We start from the raw sequence: 25723 nt of genomic DNA on the forward strand, positions 1-25723 counted from the left end.
GTCTTCAGGTCACATGACAATGTACATGGTGTCTTCAGGTCACATGATGTACATTGTGTGACTGTACATGGTGTCTTCAGGTCACATGACATTGTACATTGGTGTCTTCAGGTCACATGACATTGTACATGGTGTCTTCAGGTCACATGACATTGTACATTGTGTCTTCAGGTCTCATGACAATGTACATGTTGTCTTCAGGTAACATGACATTGTACATTGTGTCTTCAGGTCACATGACATTGTACATGGTGTCTTCAGGTCACATGACATTGTACATGGTGTCTTCAGGTCATCATGACATGTCTTAGGTCACATGACAATACATGGTGTCTTCAGGTCACATGACATTGTACATTGTGTCTTCAGGTCACATGACATTGTACATGTTGTCTTCAGGTCACATGACATTGTACATTGTGTCTTCAGGTCTCATGACAATGTACATGTTGTCTTCAGGTAACATGACATTGTACATGGTGTCTTCAGGTCACATGACATTATACATGGTGTCTTCAGGTCACATGACATTGTACATGGTGTCTTCAGGTCACATGACATTGTACATGGTGTCTTCAGGTCACATGACAATGAACATTTTGTCTTCAGGTCATATGACATTGTACATGGTGTCTTCAGGTCATGACATGACATTGTGTCTTTGGATCACATGACATTGTACATGGTGTCGTCAGGTCACATGACATTGTACATGTTGTCTTCAGGTCTCATGACAATGTACATGGTGTCTTCAGGTCACATGACAATGTACATGGCGTCTTCAGGTCACATGACAATGTACATGGCGTCTTCAGGTCTCATGACAATGTACATGGCGTCTTCAGGTCACATGACATACTCATATGCTTCTCTTTTCTATTTATGAAGTGGTATAGTTGATACACTTATTGATTTAGGTATCCATATTTGTTATCAATGTTTCACTGTCGGTCACAGTAACTCTGATTTATCGCAGATATATTGAGTCCCCTCATTTATGTTCAGATGTATTTTCATTTGTATTTGTTACATCTGTCAGACGCTACCCTTCATGTTGCGGAGGGAACCGTGCTGATCATACAGGCTTATTGCTCGGAGGGCGATAACATCTGCATGCTGAAATGTGGACCTCCTTTTGGGCAATATGAGGAGCTTGGGGACAGGATGAAGGTGACCATCAAACAGGGCGATGCTGGAAGCTTCTTGTTGTGGACCAAGTGCTCCCACCTGGACAACCTGGTCGTTGTTTTGGTCAACGTACAACTGACTGGTAAGGCTTAACAGAGATATTTACCCTCAGACAGTGTCTTGGGTTTGGGTATTTTCTTGCCCAGACTACGATCTGACAAAGAAATGAATAGCATCTCTGAATATTTAACTCCTTTCTTCCAATACGAGACAGGTAGAGGTAGTCACCATGGTAACCACTGGTGTAATGATGTGTTGAGGCCACGATACAATATGGTACATATCCTGATAATATGGGTGCGATATGATTCGTATGTCATTTCAATACCTTCAGTTTATAAGTTCATATATTCTCGGCCTTTTTGCAGGTGAATCACCATCCTGAATCATTTGTTTTTAAAGTTCAGAAAGTGAAACTGGGTGTTGTAAGGGAGAAATATATAAACTTGAGGGCATTGTGTGCTGGTATTGTAGTGTGAGACTCACATCGCAATGCAATACTGTATTGTTGTATCACTATGCCACTAGTTGTGTTATGTTGTGCTTTATGACATGTTGTGGTAGAGTGTTGTACTTTATGACATGTTGTGGTAGAGTGTATGTTGTGGTAGAGTGTTGTACTTTATGACATGTTGTGGTAGAGTGTTGTACTTTATGACATGTTGTGGTAGAGTGTATGACACATTGTGGTAGAGTGTTGTACTTTATGACATGTTGTGGTAGAGTGTTGTACTTTATGACATGTTGTGGTAGAGCGTTGTACTTTATTACACATTGTGGTAGAGGGTTGTACTTTACGACATGTTGTGGTAAAGCGTTGTATTTTATGACACATTGTGGTAGAGGGTTGTACTTTATGACACACTGTGGTAGAGTGGTGTACTTTATGACATGTTGTGGTAGAGCGTTGTACTTTATGACACATTGTGGTAGAGGGTTGTACTTTACGACATGTTGTGGTAGTGCGTTGTACGTTTTGACACATTGTGGTAGAGGGTTGTACTTTACGACATGTTGTGGTAGAGCATTGTACATTTTGACACATTGTGGTATAGGGTTGTACTTTATGACACATTGTGGTATAGGGTTGTACTTTATGACACATTGTGGTAGAGGTTGTATTTTATGACACATTGTGGTAGAGTGTTGTATTTTATGACACATTGTGGTAGAGGGTTGTACTTTATGACATGTTGTGGTAGAGTGTTGTATTTTATGACACATTGTGGTAGAGTGTTGTACATTATGACATGTTATGGTAGAGTGTTGTACTTTTTAACTTGAAGTATGATTTTGTGTTTCAGTGTTTTCTGTCCTCTACTTTCAGATGTTACAGGCAATGTGGAACACACAAATGTGAAACAACGAGTTGGAGATCAAGACGATTTGGGGTCCCTGGCCCACACAGTGGAAGAAGCACCTGTTGATGGTATGCTTAAAAAATGTAGTTTACACAATGAACTAGAATATGATGAGCTTGGGAGAGCCTCATGGTCATGTTTGTTTGTTGTATGACTGCAGGACTCTGTTTGTCTGTCACTCTCCTCTCTTTCTATCTGTCTCTCCATCCTGTCATTCCAACAAAGGGATCGTAGTATTAAGGAAATTACTACTTGCATTCTCTAGCATATGCATATGACTGTTGTAGCTCCGCTATTGTTAGTTAGAAAATAATTCATATTCATTTAGTTCCTGGTGATTTGCTCAGTTGTGATTATCTACAATTCTTTCATTCCTGCACCAGATTGTTTGTATTGATTGTATATAAGCATCACAACAGTTCCATTAATTCTACACCTGGTGTGTTTCATGTCAGCTACTAGTAGACCATCGGAGCCCTTAAAAGCAGAGATGACCTCACTCCCGAGCGATCCATGTCTGCTGACGCCCAGTCTGAATGATGCTGAAGATGAGGCTGTGAGGGGCGGAATCAGAGCTGTGGATGGAGCCAGACCTAAAACTCCTCTTCGTCCTGCTAGGTCAACAACCTCCCTTGCAAGTCAGAAGTCATTTTGTCCTCAAAATGATGGTAAGATTTAAATAGTTAGAGAAAGTCATGAAGCATGCCCTTATCTGTTTCTGCCTTCATTGAAGAATGTGAACCAGGTCGAACTGCCCTCGGCACACATCACTGTGTCAACTCTTGTGTATTAAACTGTCCTCAGGTGAACCGTTGTATATCCAAATGCCCTCGTCACATGTCGCAATGTCAACTATTGTGTATCAAACTGCCCTTGTCACATGTCACAATGTCAACTATTGTGTATCAAACTGCCCTCGTCACATGTCGCAATGTCAACCATTGTGTATCAAACTGCCCTCATCACATGTCACAATGTCAACTATTGTGTATCAAACTGCCCTCATCACATGTCGCAATGTCAACCATTGTGTATCAAACTGCCCCCATCACATGTCACAATGTCAACTATTGTGTATCAAACTGCCCTCATCACATGTCACAATGTCAACTATTGTGTATCAAACTGCCCTCATCACATGTCGCAATGTCAACCATTGTGTATCAAACTGCCCCATCACATGTCACAATGTCAACTATTGTGTATCAAACTGCCCTCATCACATGTCACAATGTCAACTATTGTGTATCAAACTGCCCTCATCACATGTCGCAATGTCAACTATTGTGTATCAAACTGCCCTCATCACATGTCACAATGTCAACCATTGTGTATCAAACTGCCCTCGTCACATGTCACAATGTGAACCATTGTGTATCAAACTGCCCCTCATCACATGTCGCATGTCACAATGTCAACGCATTGTCAACCATTGTGTATCAAACTGCCCTCATCACATGTCACAATGTCAACCATTGTGTATCAAACTGCCCTCATCACATGTCACAATGTCAACCATTGTGTATCAAACTGCCCTCGTCACATGTTGCAATTCGAACCATTGTGTATCAAACTGCCCTCATCACATGTCGCAATGTCAACCATTGTGTATCAATCTGCCCTCATCACATGTCGTAATTTGAACAAATGTGTATCGAGCTGCCTCATCACATGTCGCAGTGTGAACCATTGTGTATCAAACTGCCCTCATCACATGTCGCAATTTGAACCAATGTGTATTGAGCTGCCCTCATGACATGTCGCAGTGTCAACCATTGTGTATCAAACTGCCCTCATCACATGTCGCAGTGTCAACCATTGTGTATCGAGCTGCCCTCATCACATGTCGCAGTGTCAACCATTGTGTATCAAACTGCCCTCGTCACATGTCGCAATGTCAACCATTGTGTATCAAACTGCCCTCATCACATGTCACAATGTCAACTATTGTGTATCAAACTGCCCTCATCACATGTCGTAATGTCAACCATTGTGTATCAAACTGCCCCCATCACATGTCACAATGTCAACTATTGTGTATCAAACTGCCCTCATCACATGTCACAATGTCAACTATTGTGTATCAAACTGCCCTCATCACATGTCGCAGTGTGAACCATTGTGTATCAAACTGCCCTCATCACATGTCACAATGTGAACCATTGTGTATCAAACTGCCCTCGTCACATGTCGCAATGTCAACTATTGTGTATCAAACTGCCCTCATCACATGTCACAATGTCAACTATTGTGTATCAAACTGCCCTCGTCACATGTCGCAATGTCAACTATTGTGTATCAAACTGCCCTCGTCACATGTCACAATGTGAACCATTGTGTATCAAACTGCCCTCATCACATGTCGCAATTCGAACCATTGTGTATCAAACTGCCCTCATCACATGTCGCAATGTCAACCATTGTGTATCAATCTGCCCTCATCACATGTCGCAATTTGAACCAATGTGTATCGAGCTGCCTCATCACATGTCGCAATTTGAAGCAATGTGTATCAAACTGCCCTCATCACATGTCGCAGTGTGAACCATTGTGTATCAAACTGCCCTCATGACATGTCACAGTGTCAACCATTGTGTATCAAACTGCCCTCATCACATGTCGCAGTGTCAACCATTGTGTATCGAGCTGCCCTCATCACATGTCGCAGTGTCAACCATTGTGTATCAAACTGCCCTCATCACATGTCGTATCAAACCGTCTTCGAATGTCAACCATTGTGTATCAAACTGCTTATTGTTCTCATCATATGTCGCAATGTGAACCATTGTGTATCAAACTGCCCTCATCACATGTCGCAAGTGTCAACCATTGTGTATCAAACTGCCCTCATCACATGTCACAATGTCAACTATTGTGTATCGAGTCAACTATTGTGCCCTCATCACATGTCGCAGTGTCAACCATTGTGTATCAAACTGCCCTCATCACATGTCACAATGTCAACCATTGTGTATCAAACTGCCCTCATCACATGTCACAATGTCAACCATTGTGTATCAAACTGCCCCTCATCACATGTCACAATGTCAACTATTGTGTATCAAAGCAATGTGTGTATCAAACTGTGTATCAAACTGCCCTCATCACGTCGCAATTCAACCATCACATATCAAACCATTGTGTATCAAACTGTAGTCGCCTCATCAATGTCCATTGTGTATCAAACTGCCCTCATCACATGTCGCAGTGTGAACCATTGTGTATCAAACTGCCCTCATCACATGTCACAATGTCAACCATTGTGTATCAAACTGCCCTCGTCACATGTCGCAGTGTGAACCATTGTGTATCAAACTGCCCTCATCACATGTCACAATGTCAACCATTGTGTATCAAACTGCCCTCATCACATGTCGCAATGTGAACCATTGTGTATCAAACTGCCCTCATCACATGTCACAATGTGAACCATTGTGTATCAAACTGCCCTCATCACATGTCGCAATTTGAACAAATGTGTATCGAGCTGCCCTCATGACATGTCACAATGTGAACCATTGTGTATCAAACTGCCCTCATCACATGTCACAATGTCAACCATTGTGTATCAAATAGGGGTGTCACGATACACCAATCTCACGATACGATACGTATCACGATTTTAAGGTCACGATACGATACGTATCGCGATACATAATTTTCGCGCCTTTTCATAGCATTACCTTACCGGCAACATACGCGCTCGCTGATTGGACCATCAAAATAGTCTAGCCAATCACAAAAGCTGTTAGTTTCCAACCTATTTTTTAAGTAAGCTAGCTACATCTATTTATCGGAGCGATCTCGTATAATTTTACTATCAAGACTTTGAAGGAGATGGATATAGCATAAAAATTTGAATCGATGAAATTTTAAAATAGGAATCGATACACGCAAGCATGTATCGCGTATCGTATCGTCAGTAAAAATGCATCGATGCATCGATACATTCGCGTATCGCGACACCCCTAGTATCAAACTGCCCTCATCACATGTCGCAGTGTCAACCATTGTGTTTCAAACTGCCCTCATCACATGTCACAATGTGAACCATTGTGTATCGAGCTGCCCTCATCACATGTCACAACGTCAACCATTGTGTATCAAACTGCCCTTATCAAATGTCACAATGTCAACCATTGTGTATCAAACTGCCCTCATCACATGTCGCAATTTGAACCAATGTGTATCGAGCTGCCCTCATCACATGTCGCAATGTCAACCATTGTGTATCAAACTGCCCTCATCACATGTCGCAGTGTGAACCATTGTGTATCAAACTGCCCTCATCACATGTCGCAGTGTGAACCCTTGTGTATCGAGCGGGCCTTGTCACATGTCGCAATGTCAACCATTGTGTATCGAGCTGCCCTCATCACATGTCGCAATGTCAACCATTGTGTATCAAACTGCCCTCATCACATGTCGCAATGTCAACCATTGTGTATCAAACTGCCCATGTCATCACATGTATCAAACTGCCCTCATCATGCAATCTCAACCATTGTGTATCAAACTGCCCTCATCACATGTCGCAGTGTGAACCATTTGTGTATCATCAATGTGCCCTCATCACATGTCGCAAAATGTCAATGTCATTGTGTATCAAACTGCCCTCATCACATGTCGCAATCTCAACCATTGTGTATCAAACTGCCCTCATCACATGTCGCACATTGTGTCAACCATTGTGTATCAAACTGCCCTCATCACATGTCGCAATGTCAACCATTGTGTATCAAACTGCCCTCGCCACATGTCGCAATTGTCAAGCATTGTGTATCAAACTGCCCTCATCACATGTCGCAATGTGAACCATTGTGTATCAAACTGCTGCCCTCATGACATGTTACAATGTGAACCATTGTGTATCAAACTGCCCTCGTCACATGTCGCACGCGTCAACCATTGTGTATCAAACTGCCCTCATCACATGTCACAATGTCAACCATTGTGTATCAAACTGCCCTCATCACATGTCGCAATTGTCAACAAATGTGTATCGAAGCTGCCAATGAATTTGAACCATGTGTATCAAACTGCCCTCATCACATGTCACAATGTGAACCATTGTGTATCAAACTGCCTCTCATGCGTCACATGTCACAATGTGAACCATTGTGTATCAAACTGCCCTCATCACATGTCGCAGTGTCAACCATTGTGTATCAAACTGCCCTCATCACATGTCACAATGTCAACCATTGTGTATCAAACTGCCCTCATCACATGTCGCAATGTCAACCATTGTGTATCAAACTGCCCTCATCACATGTCGCAATGTCAACCATTGTGTATCAAACTGCCCTCATCACATGTCACAATGTCAACCATTGTGTATCAAACTGCCCTCATCACATGTCACAATGTCAACCATTGTGTATCAAACTGCCCTCGTCACATGTCGCAGTGTGAACCATTGTGTATCAAACTGCCCTCATCACATGTCACAATGTCAACCATTGTGTATCAAACTGCCCTCATCACATGTCGCAATGTGAACCATTGTGTATCAAACTGCCCTCATCACATGTCACAATGTGAACCATTGTGTATCAAACTGCCCTCATCACATGTCGCAATTTGAACAAATGTGTATCGAGCTGCCCTCATCACATGTCACAATGTGAACCATTGTGTATCAAACTGCCCTCATCACATGTCACAATGTCAACCATTGTGTATCAAATAGGGGTGTCACGATACACCAATCTCCGCGATCACGATCACGATCACGATTTTTAAGGTCACGATCGACACGATCGTATCGCGATACATAATTTTCGCGCCTTTTCATAGCATTACCTTACCGGCAACATACGCGCTCGCTGATTGGACCATCAAAATAGTCGAGCCAATCACAAAAGCTGTTAGTTTCCAACCTATTTTTTAAGTAAGCTAGCTACATCTATTTATCGGAGCGATCTCGTATAATTTTACTATCAAGACTTTGAAGGAGATGGATATAGCATAAAAATTTGAATCGATGAAATTTTAAAATAGGAATCGATACACGCAAGCATGTATCGCGTATCGTATCGTCAGTAAAAATGCATCGATGCATCGATACATTCGCGTATCGCGACACCCCTAGTATCAAACTGCCCTCATCACATGTCGCAGTGTCAACCATTGTGTTTCAAACTGCCCTCATCACATGTCACAATGTGAACCATTGTGTATCGAGCTGCCCTCATCACATGTCACAACGTCAACCATTGTGTATCAAACTGCCCTTATCAAATGTCACAATGTCAACCATTGTGTATCAAACTGCCCTCATCACATGTCGCAATTTGAACCAATGTGTATCGAGCTGCCCTCATCACATGTCGCAATGTCAACCATTGTGTATCAAACTGCCCCCATCACATAATCGCAGTGTGAACCATTGTGTCAAACTGCCCTTGTCATGTCGCAATGTGAACCATTGTGTATCAAACTGCCCTCATCACATGTCGCAGTGTGAACATTGTGTATCAAACTGCCCTCATTGTGCATCAATGTGAACCATTGTGTATCAAACTGCCCTGTCACATGTCGCAATGTCAACCATTGTGTATCGAGCTGCCCTCATCACACCATTGTGTCGCAATGTCAACCATTGTGTATCAAACTGCCCTCATCACATGTCGCAATGTCAACCATTGTGTATCAAACTGCCCTCATCACATGTCGCAATGTCAACCATTGTGTATCAAACTGCCCTCATCACATGTCGCAGTGTGAACCATTGTGTATCAAACTGCCCTCATCACATGTCGCAATGTGAAATGTCAACCATTGTGTATCAAACTGCCCCCATCACATGTCGCAATGTGAACCATTGTGTATCAAACTGCCCCCTCATCACATGTCGCAGTGTCAACCATTGTGTATCAAACTGCCCTCATCACATGTCGCAATCTCAACCATTGTGTATCAAACTGCCCTCGTCACATGTCGCAATTTGAAGCAATGTGTATCAAACTGCCCTCATCACATGTCGCAGTGTGAACCATTGTGTATCAAACTGCCCTCATGACATGTTACAATGTGAACCATTGTGTATCAAACTGCCCTCGTCACATGTCGCAATGCGAACCATTGTGTATCAAACTGCCCTCATCACATGTCACAATGTCAACCATTGTGTATCAAACTGCCCTCATCACATGTCGCAATTTGAACAAATGTGTATCGAGCTGCCCTCATGACATGTCACAATGTGAACCATTGTGTATCAAACTGCCCTCATCACATGTCACAATGTGAACCATTGTGTATCAAACTGCCCTCATCACATGTCGCAGTGTCAACCATTGTGTATCAAACTGCCCTCATCACATGTCACAATGTGAACCATTGTGTATCGAGCTGCCCTCATCACATGTCGCAATGTCAACCATTGTGTATCAAACTGCCCTCATCACATGTCACAATGTCAACCATTGTGTATCAAACTGCCCTCATCACATGTCACAATGTCAACCATTGTGTATCAAACTGCCCTCATCACATGTCACAATGTCAACCATTGTGTATCAAACTGCCCTCATCACATGTCGCAATCTCAACCATTGTGTATCAAACTACCCTCGTCACATGTCGCAGTGTGAACCGTTGTGTATCAAACTGCCCTCATCACATGTCGCAGTGTGAACCATTGTGTATCAAACTGCCCTCATCACATGTCGCAGTGTGAACCCTTGTGTATCGAGCTGGCCTTGTCACAAGTCACAATGTGAACCATTGTGTATCGAGCTGCCCCCATCACATGTCACAGTGTCAACCATTGTGTATCAAACTGCCCCCATCACATGTCACAAAGTCAACCATTGTGTATCAAACTGCCCTCATCACATGTCGCAGTGTGAACCCTTGTGTATCGAGCTGGCCTTGTCACAAGTCGCAATGTGAACAGTTCTACTGTGAAATGTTTCCACCACCAGAGGATGTGAATACTAGCAACCATATTCTGTATGTTAGGAGGATGTGTCCACCATCAGAGGACGTGAATAGTAGCAACCATATTCTGTATGTGTGGGGAATGTTTCCAACATCAGAGGATGTAAATAGTAGCAACCATATTCTGTATGTTAGGAGGATGTGTCCACCATCAGAGGACTTGAATAGTAGCAACCATATTCTGTATGCTAGGGGAATGTTTCCACCATCAGAGGATGTAAATAGTAGCAACCATATTCTGTATGTTAGGAGGATGTGTCCAGCATCAGAGGACTTGAATAGTAGCAACCATATTCTGTATGTTAGGGAAATGTTTCCAGCATCAGGGGACGTGAATAGTAGCAACCATATTCTGTATGTTAGGGAAATGTTTCCAGCATCAGGGGACGTGAATAGTAGCAACCATATTCTGTATGTTAGGGGAATGATTACAGCATCAGAGGACGTGAATAGTAGCAACCCTATTCTGTATGTTAGGGGATTGTATTCACCATCGGATGATGTGAATAGTAGCAACCAGGCTGTGTATGTTAGGGGATTGTATTCACCATCAGATGATGTGAATAGTAGCAACCATATTCTGTATGCTAGGGGATTGTATTCACCATCAGATGATGAGAATAGTAGCAACCATATTCTGTATGTTAGGGGAATGTTTCCAGCATCAGAGGACGTGAATAGTAGCAACCATATTCTGTATGTTAGGGGATTGTATTCACCATCAGATGATGTGAATAGTAGCAACCATATTCTGTATGTTAGGGGATTGTATTCACCATCAGATGATGTGAATAGTAGCAACCATATTCTGTATGTTAGGGGATTGTATTCACCATCGGATGATGTGAATAGTAGCAACCATATTCTGTATGTTAGGGGATTGTATTCACCATCAGATCATGTGAATAGTAGCAACCATATTCTGTATGTTAGGAGGATGTGTCCACCATCAGAGGATGTAAATAGTAGCAACCATATTCTGTATGTTAGGCGTTTCCATGGCAACAAGATTTACCTTGTCTGAAGTGGTAGTGGTTGTGCTCCTATCTGGAGCAGAACTTTAAAACCTTTTAATACTCTAATTCCTCTTTGTGGGTATTGAAGAACCTAATGACATCAATCAACAGTACCACTCTATTTCCAGTATCAACATTACTGAGGTACATCAAATCGTGGAAGCACTCAGGCAGTCTGTTGTTGATACAAACACGCTAGTATATGAATAGTTTACATACGTATGTTTTTATTAGATCAAAGTGAAGAACAATTTAACATTTGACATTGTCATAACTAGTTGATTTATTCGTGAAGAGTATTTTACAGATGTGGGTGATATTGATGACTTTGTCTTCTTGTTAGTTTTTCTGTTTTGTATTTATGTAACCAGGTGACATTATACTAATAAAATGGCTCCAAATTTGGATATCTTGTATGTAAAGGATCAAAACCGAGGAGGATGTTTCGATCCAACTTATGAACCGACCGAAGATATACTTTAGATGGAATTTTAATATTTAGTATTTATTGTTGAAATCAACCGGGATGCAACTGGCAGCTAATACCTTGCCTTGCACGCACAATGCACATGCTCTGCACGCACTACCCGTGCCCTGCATGTGTGTTGCCCGCAATACCTGTCTTGTTAGGAACATATGGGTCATGCTGACAAACAATCTCATTCTTCACAGCGAGCCTTCATAGCCTAGTGGATAAAGCTGCCGATCTAGTAAGCGAAGGGTTGCACGTTCAAAACCAGGCATCGGTACAATATACTAGAAGTTTTCAATGATGTGATATTTTACGATCATATTCAAAACTTGTACAAGTAAAATAATTAAAAGTCATGGGCTGTTCGTCAGAAAATTGCATGGGCAATTCCTCATAAAATCCCCGGGATTTCTTGTAGAATGCCAGTAGAGGTTTACTCGGTAAAAGGAAAACCGGGCGAGGCAATAGAGTGACATCACTGGAGGTTTATAAATGTAACCAAATGCTGCTAGTTTGATTTTACTATAGAAATATCAGGATTCAGCAAATACGCTGGACTTCTGAACAGACACCATTTAAACACCTTCACTAAAAGTTTCCAATTGAAGTAACATCATTGTTTTGATGGCTTTCTCTAATACTATTGATTTGTTTTCAGAGGAATCTAAGAGTTGTACGCTTCTGATAGGAGAGCTGAGGGGGATGAGGGAGTTCAAGAAGACGTGGGAAGATCTTGTACTGCTCCTACAACCCCTAGACAATAAGAATATCAATTTGACTATTGGTGGAGCTGCCATGGAAATACTAAATTTCTCAATTGAGAAGGTTGATTATCTTACGTAAGTTTTATTCATTTTGTAACATATATAAGGTGGTCAACCAAAAGGTGAGGTGAGGTGAAATGGGGTTTAACGTCGTACTTGAAAATATTTTGTTCATATGTGTGTGTATGTATGTGTGGCTGCTAGCCCAGACTTAAGCTGGTTTTATAGTGCGAGCCCACTGAGATACCATGCCGCAGTGAAGCATGAATACCCCACTCAGACACAGTATACTGACTCCGAGCTGACCAGTCCTTCTTGTACCCATTGATGCCGGGCGCCAGGCAGGGACCAACAAGTACCATATTTTAACGTCTTTTGGTTTGACGCGGCCGGGGATTAAACCCGCAACCTTCCGCTCTCCGGGCGGACGCTCTAACCATCAACCAAAAGGATTACATCCTTTACCATCATAGTTGTACATTTTGATCGCATTGTGTGATCACATTGTGTGATCGCATGGTGTGATCGCATTGTGTGATCACATCGTGTGATCGCATCGTGTGATCTCATCGTGTGATGTCTTCTCAAGCTTCTTCCAGTGTTCAAAATGATGGTGTAACATTATTGTGGAGGTTCATGGGGCAGGCAGGCGGGCTGTATAGGCTATATAGCAGTAAGGGTTTTGTAGTGGTGAGTGGGGGGCTACATTGGTTTACAGGGATTGTCTCGTCATCATTAGGCATTCACCTGATTGTGTGGATCTTTGAATAAACAATACTGTATAGAGAGTGGTCACATGTAACACGCACCCAGAGTCAGGCACCTAATCACCATCACACAACGTCAAACTCCTAAACCACTCAGCCACTGTGGCTTCCACAAAAGTGAAAGTCGGACAACTGGTAGACTAGACCATGGACTTTGTGCACCCCTGTAATAAGTGTAAATTGGCACAATTCCCATGTCCGAAAGCTATGAATACACTATGCCATTTAGAAAGTGGTCAAATGTAACACGTCATGTTTGGGATTACACTTTCTTAGTAAAGTACAGATTCTAGTACTTTTGTTGGGTTGAGTCCCATCCGGGATTCGAACCTACACCCTGAGAGTCAGGCACCTAATTGCCAGCGTGTGGATCATCTTGTTCTTACAGTGTACTTGATCATCCAGTGTACCTGAATGATTGGAATGTTGTAATATACCGGTAGCTGAAATAAGGCTGACCAGATGACAGGGCCGGCACCTTTTTTCCAAATCCATTTATAGCTCACTTCGGACCAATTTTTGTAAAATATCTCTATTTTGGAAAATGACAACAAGCCCCGCTTGATTTTCACTTGTCTCCTACCTGTGGTCTAGTGGATATGTCTATCATTGATTGTTAATCAACATTCAACCATTTGTTCCGGGGTTGGATCGTTTGATATATCACTGCCCACAAAATATCCATATGCTTCCATCAACTGTACTATTGAAACTGTGGTCTAGTTGATAGAGCATCTACCCAGAGATGTAGGTTGGTGGTTGAATCCCTGGCCATGTCAGTCTGAAATTTATTAAAAGATGGTACAAGGTACCCTCAACATTTAAGGGAAAATTGTGGTGGTATACTGTGTCTGGACAGGTGTCCATGGTTTTATACTGGCAATAGTCTAGACTGATACAAGCAGCAGCCCCCACACACACACACACACACACACACACACTCCTCAATCCCCCCTCCAGGTATATGTATGTTAAACACAAGGTTAAACCCTGTTTCATCCCACCTTCAAAACTTTTCAATATTTGTGTTGACTGCAACATGTTCCCCAACTGTTAAACTAATTGAAGCATTTTCACCCTTGTTTATCCCAGGTTTGTTTCACTGATAGAGTTATTTCCCTTTGTTGTTGTTATTCAGCTGGGCGAAGAGAACAGACCTACGCGAGAGCCCCGCCCGGGTCATCTTGACATATATGATTCAGGAGGGTAAGAGAGCGTGTCACCTGGTGCGGTACTTCGCTGATGACAACCACCACAGACGAGACATCATACGGCTCCTACAGACAGCTCATCCAAACTGCCCTGTTTGTCGGTGGTATAAATAACGGTGTACATCAGCTGTGTGGCTGTATAATCAATTCTTTGGTTCTTCCAGCTTGGTTTAGATCAATTATCTTTGCTGTTACGAAAACAAACCAAAATTATAAAAGATAAGGACTGTGCTGTCTCTCATACCTGTCCTTATTGTACTTGTTGTGTATAAATTTTGAAATCCATTCATTCATCTCCCCACCCGAAAAGAAATTTATATAGATATATGTATATAAATAAATAAAAAAATACATGCGTGCAAGCACACACACATAATGTTTTTGTGTGTGTATCGCAATATATACATACATGCACACACAAATATATATGTGTGTGCTTGTTTTCGTAGATGCGTGTGTTTTAAAAATAGATATATAGGAAGATGAAGTTGAAATAAGTTTGGTAATATATATATCAAAATAGAAATAATATGTCCATTTTGGAAAGGGATATTTTTATTAAAACACAAATGATACTCATAATATTTCAGTTGTATGTGTATATGTGTTTCTAAGATGCCTAGCTGTTGTATACAACATATGATAACATCTATGATAACCCCATCAATGTAAGCAACAGCGTCACGAAAGTTGACAATTACATTTATGTATGTGACAGACCGGTTAAAATGTGTCATTTTCGACTATTGCGTTTGTAAAATCCCACAAGTACTAACATAACTTGGAGATATCATCTTTTACATGTGTAGAGATTCATAATCACATAGGTGTATATTTATCTCACCGCACGTCACTGTCATCTGGAGAAAATATCTTTTGTATAAGGTCATGAACTATTATACACACAGTGCCATGAGAATAACAGTAGTATACCAATGACAGTGCAGATTTATGTATGTGACAGAGGTATTGTTTGTAACTCTGTAATGTGTGCTACTGATCATCCCTCTGTCATCGAATATGTATTGTTTATCTACTGGTCACCTGTGTTTTGACACTCTTCTTATTCCATCTCCTGCAGTATGTCCAGCATAAGATGGTTGGGTGTTCGAGCAGGGCACTTAACGTGCAGCAGATGCTTGCGTATAATCCTGAATAACTCACCATTAATCCTGAATAACTCACCATTAATCCTGAATAACTCACCATCAATATATCAGTGCAACTTGTTTTGGTTTCCAGTTGCAGTAGACCCATGAAGATCCGGGTTAGAATCGATCTTCAGTAATCCATGCTTGTTGTAAGAGGCGACTAACGGGGGTCGGGTGGTCAGACTTGCTGACTTGGTTGGCATGTCGTCATATCCCAATTGCATAGATTGATGCAGATTGATTTAGATTTATAGCCACATCAGCAGTATTCCAGCCATTTCGTAACTAAAACAAGTTACACATTTATGATACCTAAAGTTAGATAATAAAGCCTGTCAACAAAGGACAGTATAAACAACTAGATTATCACAGATATAGATTTAAAACTAGCGTGTCACCCTAAATTACTTCACTGTTGAAATATTCGATACCAAAATGGACCATAGATCACCAGCAACTAAAGGGAGATAACCCTGCTAGGTACGATGAGGACACTACAGTTTGCTGCCTGCATGGACCCCAACGTCTTGCACTACATTACATGAACATAAAGAATTTTTCTCGATTTCATGTTCTTTTATTATTTTAGTATCAATTGGAGTGGCAAATTATGTGAAAATATTGCAGTTTATATCTAGGATTCGAACCCACACCCTCAGAGTCAGTCACCTCACCCGCTCAGCCACCACGGCTTCCACATGATATTAAACTATTATGACAATATTTATAGGTCTTTTTATATGAGAGGTGGCTGGGGTAGCCTTATGGTTTAAGCATCCACTCGCCACCCTGAAGACCCAGGTTCGATTCCGCACATGGGTACAATGTTTGAAGCCCATTTCCAGTGTCCCTTGACGTGATATTTCTGGAATATTGCTAAAAGCAGCGTAAAACCATACTCACTCAATCACTTTTTATATGAATAATAAAATAGTATGCGATTGTAATCTAATGGATGTGTAAGACTAAGTAAATGAAATGAAAATTACATTAAAAGTTTGTTAGTACTGACAGTAGGACTTAGATGACTATGTTTGCTGTTTGTAGAGGTCTTGTGATCAACTGGTATGCTTTGTACATAGTTTGTTGGGATGAGTTATAATACAGTGTAATCCTACTCAGGACCAGATAGATGAATTATTTCCATCTGTCTTGTCGCGCCACAACACACATCACTTTTCTGTTTGTCAACTGACTCATCCTGAGTGACCCCAAATGTGGAAATGTTTTCATGATTTCTTTAGATTGATCTCCTGGTTATTGACTTTCAAGCAGACGTCAATTTAAGTTTGCTTCAAGGTGGCCACTGTAACTAACAGAGAGTTGTTGAGCTGAAAGTAACTTCCACTTGATTTCACTGAATTTATTGTAAATAATATTGAATGAAATTTTGAATCAAATCAATAAAATAGATTAAAATTGTAAGTCAAAATATACAATGTGCACTTTTTATAACCAGACTGTTATTACATGATATATTGCGTGTTGAATTTTGGCCAACATGGTATTGTGAAAAAATGATCAAAATTCATTATTGAGTGTACAGTTGCACTCACCAGACATATTTTCTTTCAAAAAAACTATGCATTGAACACAAGAGAATATGGTACTTCTTTGTCCATGTGCTGTAAATATATTGTGCTCATGCTTTGTGTACTATTTTCAGTTGGCTCAGTATGATAACTGTCATACAGACTCGCTTATCTTAAAAAGCCACTTCTGTTTTGTACTGCTGAAGGTCCAATCAGCTTTTGTTAGGTTGTAGCACCAATGTCTGTCATCGGCTTCTCGGATTCCTAGATTAAATTGAAATAGCAGAAACTGTATGTGCACGATTGTGTACAGTAGCTGACATTTCAATTTTTAAAATCCACCCACCTAAAATGAACAAATGTCAGATGCAATACTATTTTCAGCAGGATAAGTTGTCTGCTGCTGGACAGTTGTTTCAGTTCCTGACTCCCTGTTAAGTCCTAGTCAGTATCAATGTTGTTAAACAAGTTATTCAGGTTTGCATTTATGACATGTGTAATACATCAAGAATCTCACTGAAGTGTCCTTTGATGTCAGCTGTGTGACATACTCTGATAATACTGTGAAACAATGACACTTTCCAAGGTGGTTTAAACTATTATGGAGTGTTGATTTTTTAAATCGAAAGACATGTGTAAGATTCTAATTAACATCCAGAATCTGCTACTAGATGAAATGATGCCCACTTGGACTATTAGAAACTATTTTATGGTATTAGTATCAATGTCATGTATCTATGAGGTAAATACTATATTGAATACAAATCGTATCGTCCCAATATTATTGGGATTCATATCATATCGCCTTACACCAGTACTTAAAACCAGAATGAAATCTCTGGTGTATATGGGGTTCTCATGCATGAAATCTCTGGGGTATATAGAGAATCTCACCCAAGTGTCTACTGGTATCAATTATGTAATCAAGGGATGTAATAGAATTATCGGGCCAAGCCATTGATGCATCCAGGATACTAGTGGAGATTTATCGGAACATATACCCTGGAAATTATCAAGTCAGTAGAACAGACTGAAAAAGACGTCTCTTGACTCGATAATTACCCAGGTATATTGCTATCACCTGTCTATGTTGCCAAGCTGTTGATGATTTGTTGAAAACCTGTTGTAGTATGAAATCCATTTAGAAAATCCATGTTTTCTAGAATTTCAATAGGATTGTAATTTTTACTGTCATAATGTTTCATTCATATACAAGAAGGATATTTGGGTTTATACGTTGGAAGAGGTTGGTGTGATGACATAACCAATGGTTGTTGTGATTACAGATAATAGCTGTTTAGAGTGCTCCACCGATTCGGTTCGATTTATTGAAAATTGAATCTGACACCTTAGTTTCCATTTTTGATAACCATTATCACTATTTCAATTCGATATTTGAGTTCCGTTCTGTGTTTAAACATCATATTGTATTTGTTTGTGAAAATGTACTTCATCTACATACCTGATTTCCTTGTCAAATCTTGGGAAAACGATATGTTTTGTTTAAAAAACTCTAAGAGTTAAATGAAATCTGATGTTTTTACTTGTATGAATAATTGAATCAAAAATGTTCGAATCAAGGGTCCAATATCGAAAATCGAATCGAATCGAGGTCTGGGTGAATCGTTGCAGCCCTGATGGCTATGTGGCCAGATGGACAAAGGGTATTGTAGGGTAACTGGTGATTGGCCCTACAGTTTGTTCCTCTTTTCAAAAAGGTTACAGACTCGTTTTGTAACTGTCATTGCTTAGCAGGAAACTGGAAACCCTTAGTACATGTTATTTTACATGGTATGTGTATGTACAAAGTATGATTGTTTTATGTCGTGCAGACAAAGCATGGTGTGTATTTGTTTTTCAAATTATATCTCACTCAGCCATATTCTAGATTTTTAAACTATAAATCAATCAGTATAATTTTTGTAGTTATTTGCATTCTTAAATTGTGAAAATATATGTGAAGAGCTCTTGTGGCATGTGATGACAAGTGAGACTGCTGCCATACTGTTGCCATACATGGGCGGATCCAGGAATTTTGAAAGGGGGGGGTTTCAGGGGGTTAAACCCCCCTGAACCCCTCTTGGCTCCGCCAACGCAATTTATTTTTTTTCAATGTGGTCTTAAGTCATTTTCAAGGTGTGTGTGTGTGTGTGTGGGGGGGGGAAACCCTTGACCCACCCCCCTTGGATCCGCCACTGCCATAGTCACAGCCCTGAACCTCACCCTGTGGGGTTTAAAGTATTGTTGCAGTACCATGACACTGACTAATTTGGAATATACACATTGTGGTAAGTTTGTTTTGCTGTAAAAAATACATGATGTGTTACTTTCTTATAAGTAAATGCACAACCACGTTATTTCTGTTGATGAATGTTTTGTTATAATGAACTTGTTTCATGTGGTCTGAAAATCTATTAGCAATAATCAATATGAACTTTGTTATTTTTTTATATCAACAAACTTAATGTTTTTGTTATCAATTAAGCAGTCTTAACCTTCAGATCATGTTAATTCTTTTAGCAGTCTTTATATATATATATATAAAAAGTTCATGGTGTTTGAGCTAAGGACATACCCTGTGAAGTTGTATCTTTAAGTGCTTCTCATACATATTTTTCTCAATGCTTGTATGAGGTTACACTGTACATACTCTGAAGCTTGAAGTAAAGATTGCTGCTTCAAAAAGAATGTTGTGATATGTTTTTAAATTTATGATAGGTGAAGAGATATGTTTGCAATGCAATATATGCTCAACAAAATTAGAAACGTGACACCCCCCCTGTTGGTGGTAATAGTGAAACATACAATTACATGCAGCAAGTCATGTGATCGCCTCAGCAATCACAAGCTCATTTGTATGGAAAACAGGCAAACGTATCAAAATCAGCAACATGGGCGTGCAATGGGTAGGCTGGACGATCCGTTGCTGCAGTTGCACCAGCCGTGTGCGATAGTGACATTTAGCATTATTTGCTAAATGGGTTTATAGGCAGCATTTACGATTCAATTGCGCTGTTCTGACACTTCCCTGGCGAGTGTAATACATAGAGAATACTACACTTGGTCTCATTACCTACGAATTATACGAAACGAGTGTCCTTCCTATGGTATCTGACCGAGCGAAAGCGAGGTCAGAAACCATAGGAAGGTCACGAGTTTCGTATAATTCGTAGGTAATGAGACCGAGTGTGGTATTTTATTTATTACCCAAGTCTTACATGCATTAAATTGACAAAATAGCGTAGTTTTGGTATTGTTGTGGTTTCAAACTGAAACCGGTTTCATAAAGAGGTTGCGGAAGAATTTTCTTCTGACGTACACTTTTGCACGTCACTCGTCTGTCCCCTTGGTAACCGACGTCACGATGCATGTCAGTTGTCATCGCCTCTCGTACAGCCTCCTTCAGTAAACTACTCCATAGCATCCCGTTTCTTGGTTTGCAACTGCTTCACTCGGCTAACATCACTGGTGGAAACATTGCGTTTATGTTTTTCGACGGGTATAACGTCTCAGTTCGACTCACAATTAAACAGCGACACGACAACGTTTGCAATGTTTACATTCCCACAATGCATCTAAGTTGTAGAATGAATGAATTCACGTGTTTGTTATGAATGAACAAGTAGTTCCGTCACAACGTGACCTAACTGACAGGTCATCGGTTATCCAATCAAATCGTTAGAATCTCAGGTCAAGTCGTTACGACACAGGTCATCGCGATACGACACTCGTGTGACGTACGAGATTAGTATGGAACTACCCATACGTTGACCACGTGGGTAATAAACTCTTTTACCGTGTCATTTACTTTTATCGTTGACCTGTGTCAATGCTCGACTGATCGACCTGAAATTCTAACGATTTGATTGGATAACCGATGACCTCTCAATTCAGGTCACATCTGACGTAACTATTTTTCATTCATAACAAGCTGGATTCATTCATTCTAACTAAATGCATTAAGAATCTATCGCGGCTAACGTTGCCTTGTCGCTGTTTAACTGTGAAGTCAACTGAGACAATATACGTCGAAAAACATAAACGCAATGTTTCCACCAGTGATGTTAGCGAATGAAGCAGCTGGAAACCAAGAAACGAGTGCAACAGATAGTTTACTGTAGGAAGCTTTAATGGCGATGATAACTGACATGCATCGTAACGTCGGTTACAATGGCAGTGACGTCATTAGTGTGACGTCATGCAAATATTGTACTACAGTACAAAACTCTTCATAACCTCTTCATGAAACCGGTTCGGTTTGAAACCAAAAAATAACAAAAATACGCTATTTTAATCGAATTAAAATGCATGTAAGACGTGGTAATAAATAAATACCACACTCGGTCTCATTACATACGAATTATACGAAACTCGTGACCTTCCTATGTTATCTGACCTCGCTTTCGCTCGGTCAGATACCATAAGGAACACCTCGTTCATAAATATATAATATGATCGAACCTCGTATATTTATTCTCTATGTATGTAACTACAGTTCTAATTATGTCATTTCTAATCACCTTCGTTTGGCACTGCAGCTAACGTGGTATGCAGTGTATTTCATTAAGCATCTGTCTCAACTTTGGGTAAGAAGGCAGCATATTTCGCTAATTTGGTTGTCGGCAGCATTTATAATTACTTGGCATAGCTTTATACACTTAGCCTACAGTAAGCGTAGCAACGCACGTGGCAGTGTATTATTTCCGCATTCCAGAATAGCAGCTACGTCACTTCCGGAGTGATGTCACATCCGCAGTCATACGTCACGTCCGTTTCCTTTTTCTCTATTCTGCATGCTCTCCCGTCAGGTTATCCATTTTGCTTCATCGCAAATAATTTCTTGGTTTTCGCGTAATTTTCGGTATCTTGGCAAAATTCTTAATTAACTTAACATTTAATTCGCGTCTGCTTTCGCTTTCCGTCCTTTCCTTCTGTATTCACTATTTAATTTAATATTTCTTAGGATAATTACTGGGAGTATCGAGTTTAAAAAATAACATATTCACGATCACTGATAGCAGTTTGGCATGGGGTTGCCGGTGACAATTCTGAAACGTTGCCGATGAATCTAGAATCGGTTGGGATGTTTTCGAGAATACACTTACATGAGCGCCGTAGAGCGCTTTCCGCACTGTTGGATGGTGTTTGCAAGGACACGTTTCGCGTAGGCCGGTATTGAGACGCCTATTACATCACGGTGTTTCATAGTCGGCTTCGAAAAATGCATCACTGAATTCCCCATGCAATTGAGTATCAAATTGCAACTGGTCTTTGTCACCAACACCAACTGTCTAGATAAAATGAAACGAAACATATTGGGTGTGAAAACGAGCGCAGTGCTCGAAAGACTGCGCATTTGAAATGTAAACAAAGATAAATTCCGATTTACACTGCGTTGCATTTTCTGAATTTTTCAAACATTCACCCGTCTATTCATTGCTTGCAATGGCTCAATGCCTTTGGAATAGGCATGGAAAGAGTATTGTAGAAAGAAATAGGAAATTATGAATAGATACAATGCAATGATTCGTTAATTCATAAGAAATTGCAAAAGTTGGTGCAGCGTGAAGCCATGACTTACTCATAATCACCCAGAACGACAACTGTAATTATCAGCATTTTTGGCGTTCGGCTTTTATTGAAACGTCTCGTATTTTGTATCTTGCTTCGCAAATACTGAACAGATTTTCATGTTTGATACGTCGCTTGTGAGCTTGATATACGATTAGTGCGCATGTGCAATGACGTCATATGTCGTCTACTTGGAATGCAGAAATCGTCTGCTGTAAAAACAATGGGCCGAAAATCAAAGGAACTCAACATCAGTACGAAAGAACTAATTGTGGATTTGAAACGGAATGGAAAGAAAACTTCTGACATTGTGAAATTATTAGGTGTACCTGAATCAACAATTCGGTATGTTTGGAAAAAAATATTTGAATCGTGGTAATGTTAAAAACAGACGACGAATTGGTAGGCCGAAAAAAGTGAGTATTCGTAGTGAACATGTTTTGTTGAGGAGTGTGCGCAAGAATAGATTTAACATTCTAAGAGACATTACCCATGATTATAATGTTGGTCAACATCAACAAGTAAACAGTAGAACAATTCAAAGAGTTTTGCATCGGAATTGTGTTTTTCGTCGGGTTATTAGAAAGCGCCTTGTTGTGAAGGAAGTGAACAGAAGGAAACGACTTCACTGGTGTTTGGAAAGGAGAATTTGGACAGTACAAAATCAGTGGAAACAGGTGATATTCAGTGATGAATCGCAGGTAGTAATTGGTCGGAATGGAAGAGTTTTCGTTTGGAGAAGTGCGCATGAAGCCTATCGTCCCGAATGCATGATTCCCTCGAAACAGGCCAGGTTATCAGTTATGATCTGGGGTTCTTTAACTTGGTACGGTGCTGGCACCTTGTGTCGTGTCGATGGTAATATTAATGCTGTCAAGTATCGTAAAATACTTGAAGACAACCTCTGGCCCGTTATAGCTCGGCACTTCAACAACAAACCATATCGGTTTCAAAATGACAATGCTCCGGTGCATCGGGCACGAATTATTCAGGAATACAAGCGTGACAATGCTGTAAATTGCATGACTTGGCCTGCACAGTCTCCCGATATCAATGTTATTGAAAATGTATGGCTACACATCAAAAGAACACTACAGCGACGATCACAAACTATCCTGACCACTGAGGACTGTATGATGCCATCTACGATGTCTGGACAAATATCACTCTACACTATGTTAGAAACTTATATGAATCAATTCCACGACGGATTATGTCCTGCATACGCTCCAAGGGGAACTTGACCAAGTACTGAGGTGAGACATACAGTCAGCTCTCGTTAATCCGACACTCATTAATCCGACAATCACGTTAATCCGACAAAAAATTAGGGAACCATTTAAAACAGTGATAATTACTCTCGTTAATCCGACATTCTCGCATTCCGACTCCGACACACCAATCTAGCAACCGATCATTGTAAATACATTGTAAAAACATTCGTTAATCCGACAATCAACACAGCCGGTCGGATGATCCGACCGTATACAAACATCACACATGCCTTACTGGCTGCTTAACACCCACGTCAGTGAACATCACACTTGTTAATTAGGAACACAGGATAATTAATTGAGGCGATTTAATCAAGAAATAACAGTAGAGCGAGCTGTATAAAATGTTTACAACCGACATGAGTTTTCATCACAAGATGTCTGTCACGAGTACACCAGCTGCTAAGCGACCCCTTGTAGAAGTCACGCCATTGATCAAGAAAGAAATCTCCTTTTGAAGATAGACAAACCCCAGACAGCACAACAAGAAGTCATCACTTTTGCTGAGCAAAAGTTTGATGTGAAGAATACGATCAACCGTATCTGACATCCTGAAGCAGTCTGCTTAGTGGTTGAGCGTCTCTACGACTGATTCCAATGCTTCAAGCTATCTGAGGCCAAAACATCGTTGAACACTTTGCAAACATTTCTGACACACCACTTAGACGTGTTTGATGTTAATGACCATCAAAGACTTTTTCAAGTTATAAATTATATATTATATACGACGGATTATGTCCTGCATACGCTCCAAGGGGAACTTGACCAAGTACTGAGGTGAGACATACATGTAATTCTTTTTTTGAAATATCGCTGTTTAAAGTTTCCATACGGTCATGTGTTTACTTCCGCCATTTTGAATTGTCGCGAATACGTATGTCATCACGCTGTCATATGTCCACATTGCTTTACATATTGGGCAATTTCTTTGAGGTGAAGGTCGGTCGAACAAGAGTAAACCCAATCGCATCGCCTATTACCGATTTCCGATTACACTGTCAGCATTGTATATTTTGCGGATAGCTCAGATACTTTTTCATGAAACTGACTTCAGTATCTACATGTGGCCTTGCTCGGTGTCGTGCGTGCATGTAGGGTTTACTGTGTTTTATTCCTTGAAAGTTTTGATTGTTTGGGTGGTGTTTACATAGGAGGTTGGCACATTTAGTACAGTACACCATATTCTAAATCTTTATACAATACAAATGCATCTGAATCATCTGAGGAAATGACAACTGATGAGGATTCCAAAGATGCATATGCATGTTTAGCATGGAACAGCTTCTTCTTGCGTATTTGACAAAGAGTCAACTTCAGCTGAAGAGCCAGAGATCATTCTGTAGCACTTGCTTCCACATGTCATACACGGTATTCTGCCTTCAACTTTGGCCCTGGAATGAGGAAGCTGCCAGTCTTGAACAATGAACTGGATGATATTGGTTTTGCTTTCTGATGAAGTAAGTCGCCGT

General features: G+C 40.5%; 1 protein-coding gene across 2 annotated transcripts in view; it reads left to right on the top strand.

The window, feature by feature from the left end:
• The window catches only part of LOC124252675, a 41357-nt gene extending 26436 nt beyond the window's left edge, over positions 1-14921 (top strand). For both annotated transcript variants that reach the window (XM_046686334.1, XM_046686335.1), the window contains 5 exons: positions 1040-1270; positions 2516-2617; positions 3005-3217; positions 12643-12823; positions 14654-14921. In XM_046686334.1, coding sequence (XP_046542290.1) covers positions 1040-1270; positions 2516-2617; positions 3005-3217; positions 12643-12823; positions 14654-14840 — 914 coding nt within the window. In that variant the 3' untranslated portion in view covers positions 14841-14921. The remainder of the gene's footprint in view (positions 1-1039; positions 1271-2515; positions 2618-3004; positions 3218-12642; positions 12824-14653) is intronic.
• The last annotated feature ends 10802 nt before the right edge of the window (positions 14922-25723 follow it).

The sequence above is a fragment of the Haliotis rubra genome, unplaced genomic scaffold (assembly GCF_003918875.1).
Source record: "Haliotis rubra isolate DU_JTF1 unplaced genomic scaffold, ASM391887v1 Scf520, whole genome shotgun sequence".
In the NCBI taxonomy this organism is placed as follows: Eukaryota; Metazoa; Mollusca; class Gastropoda; order Lepetellida; family Haliotidae; genus Haliotis; species Haliotis rubra.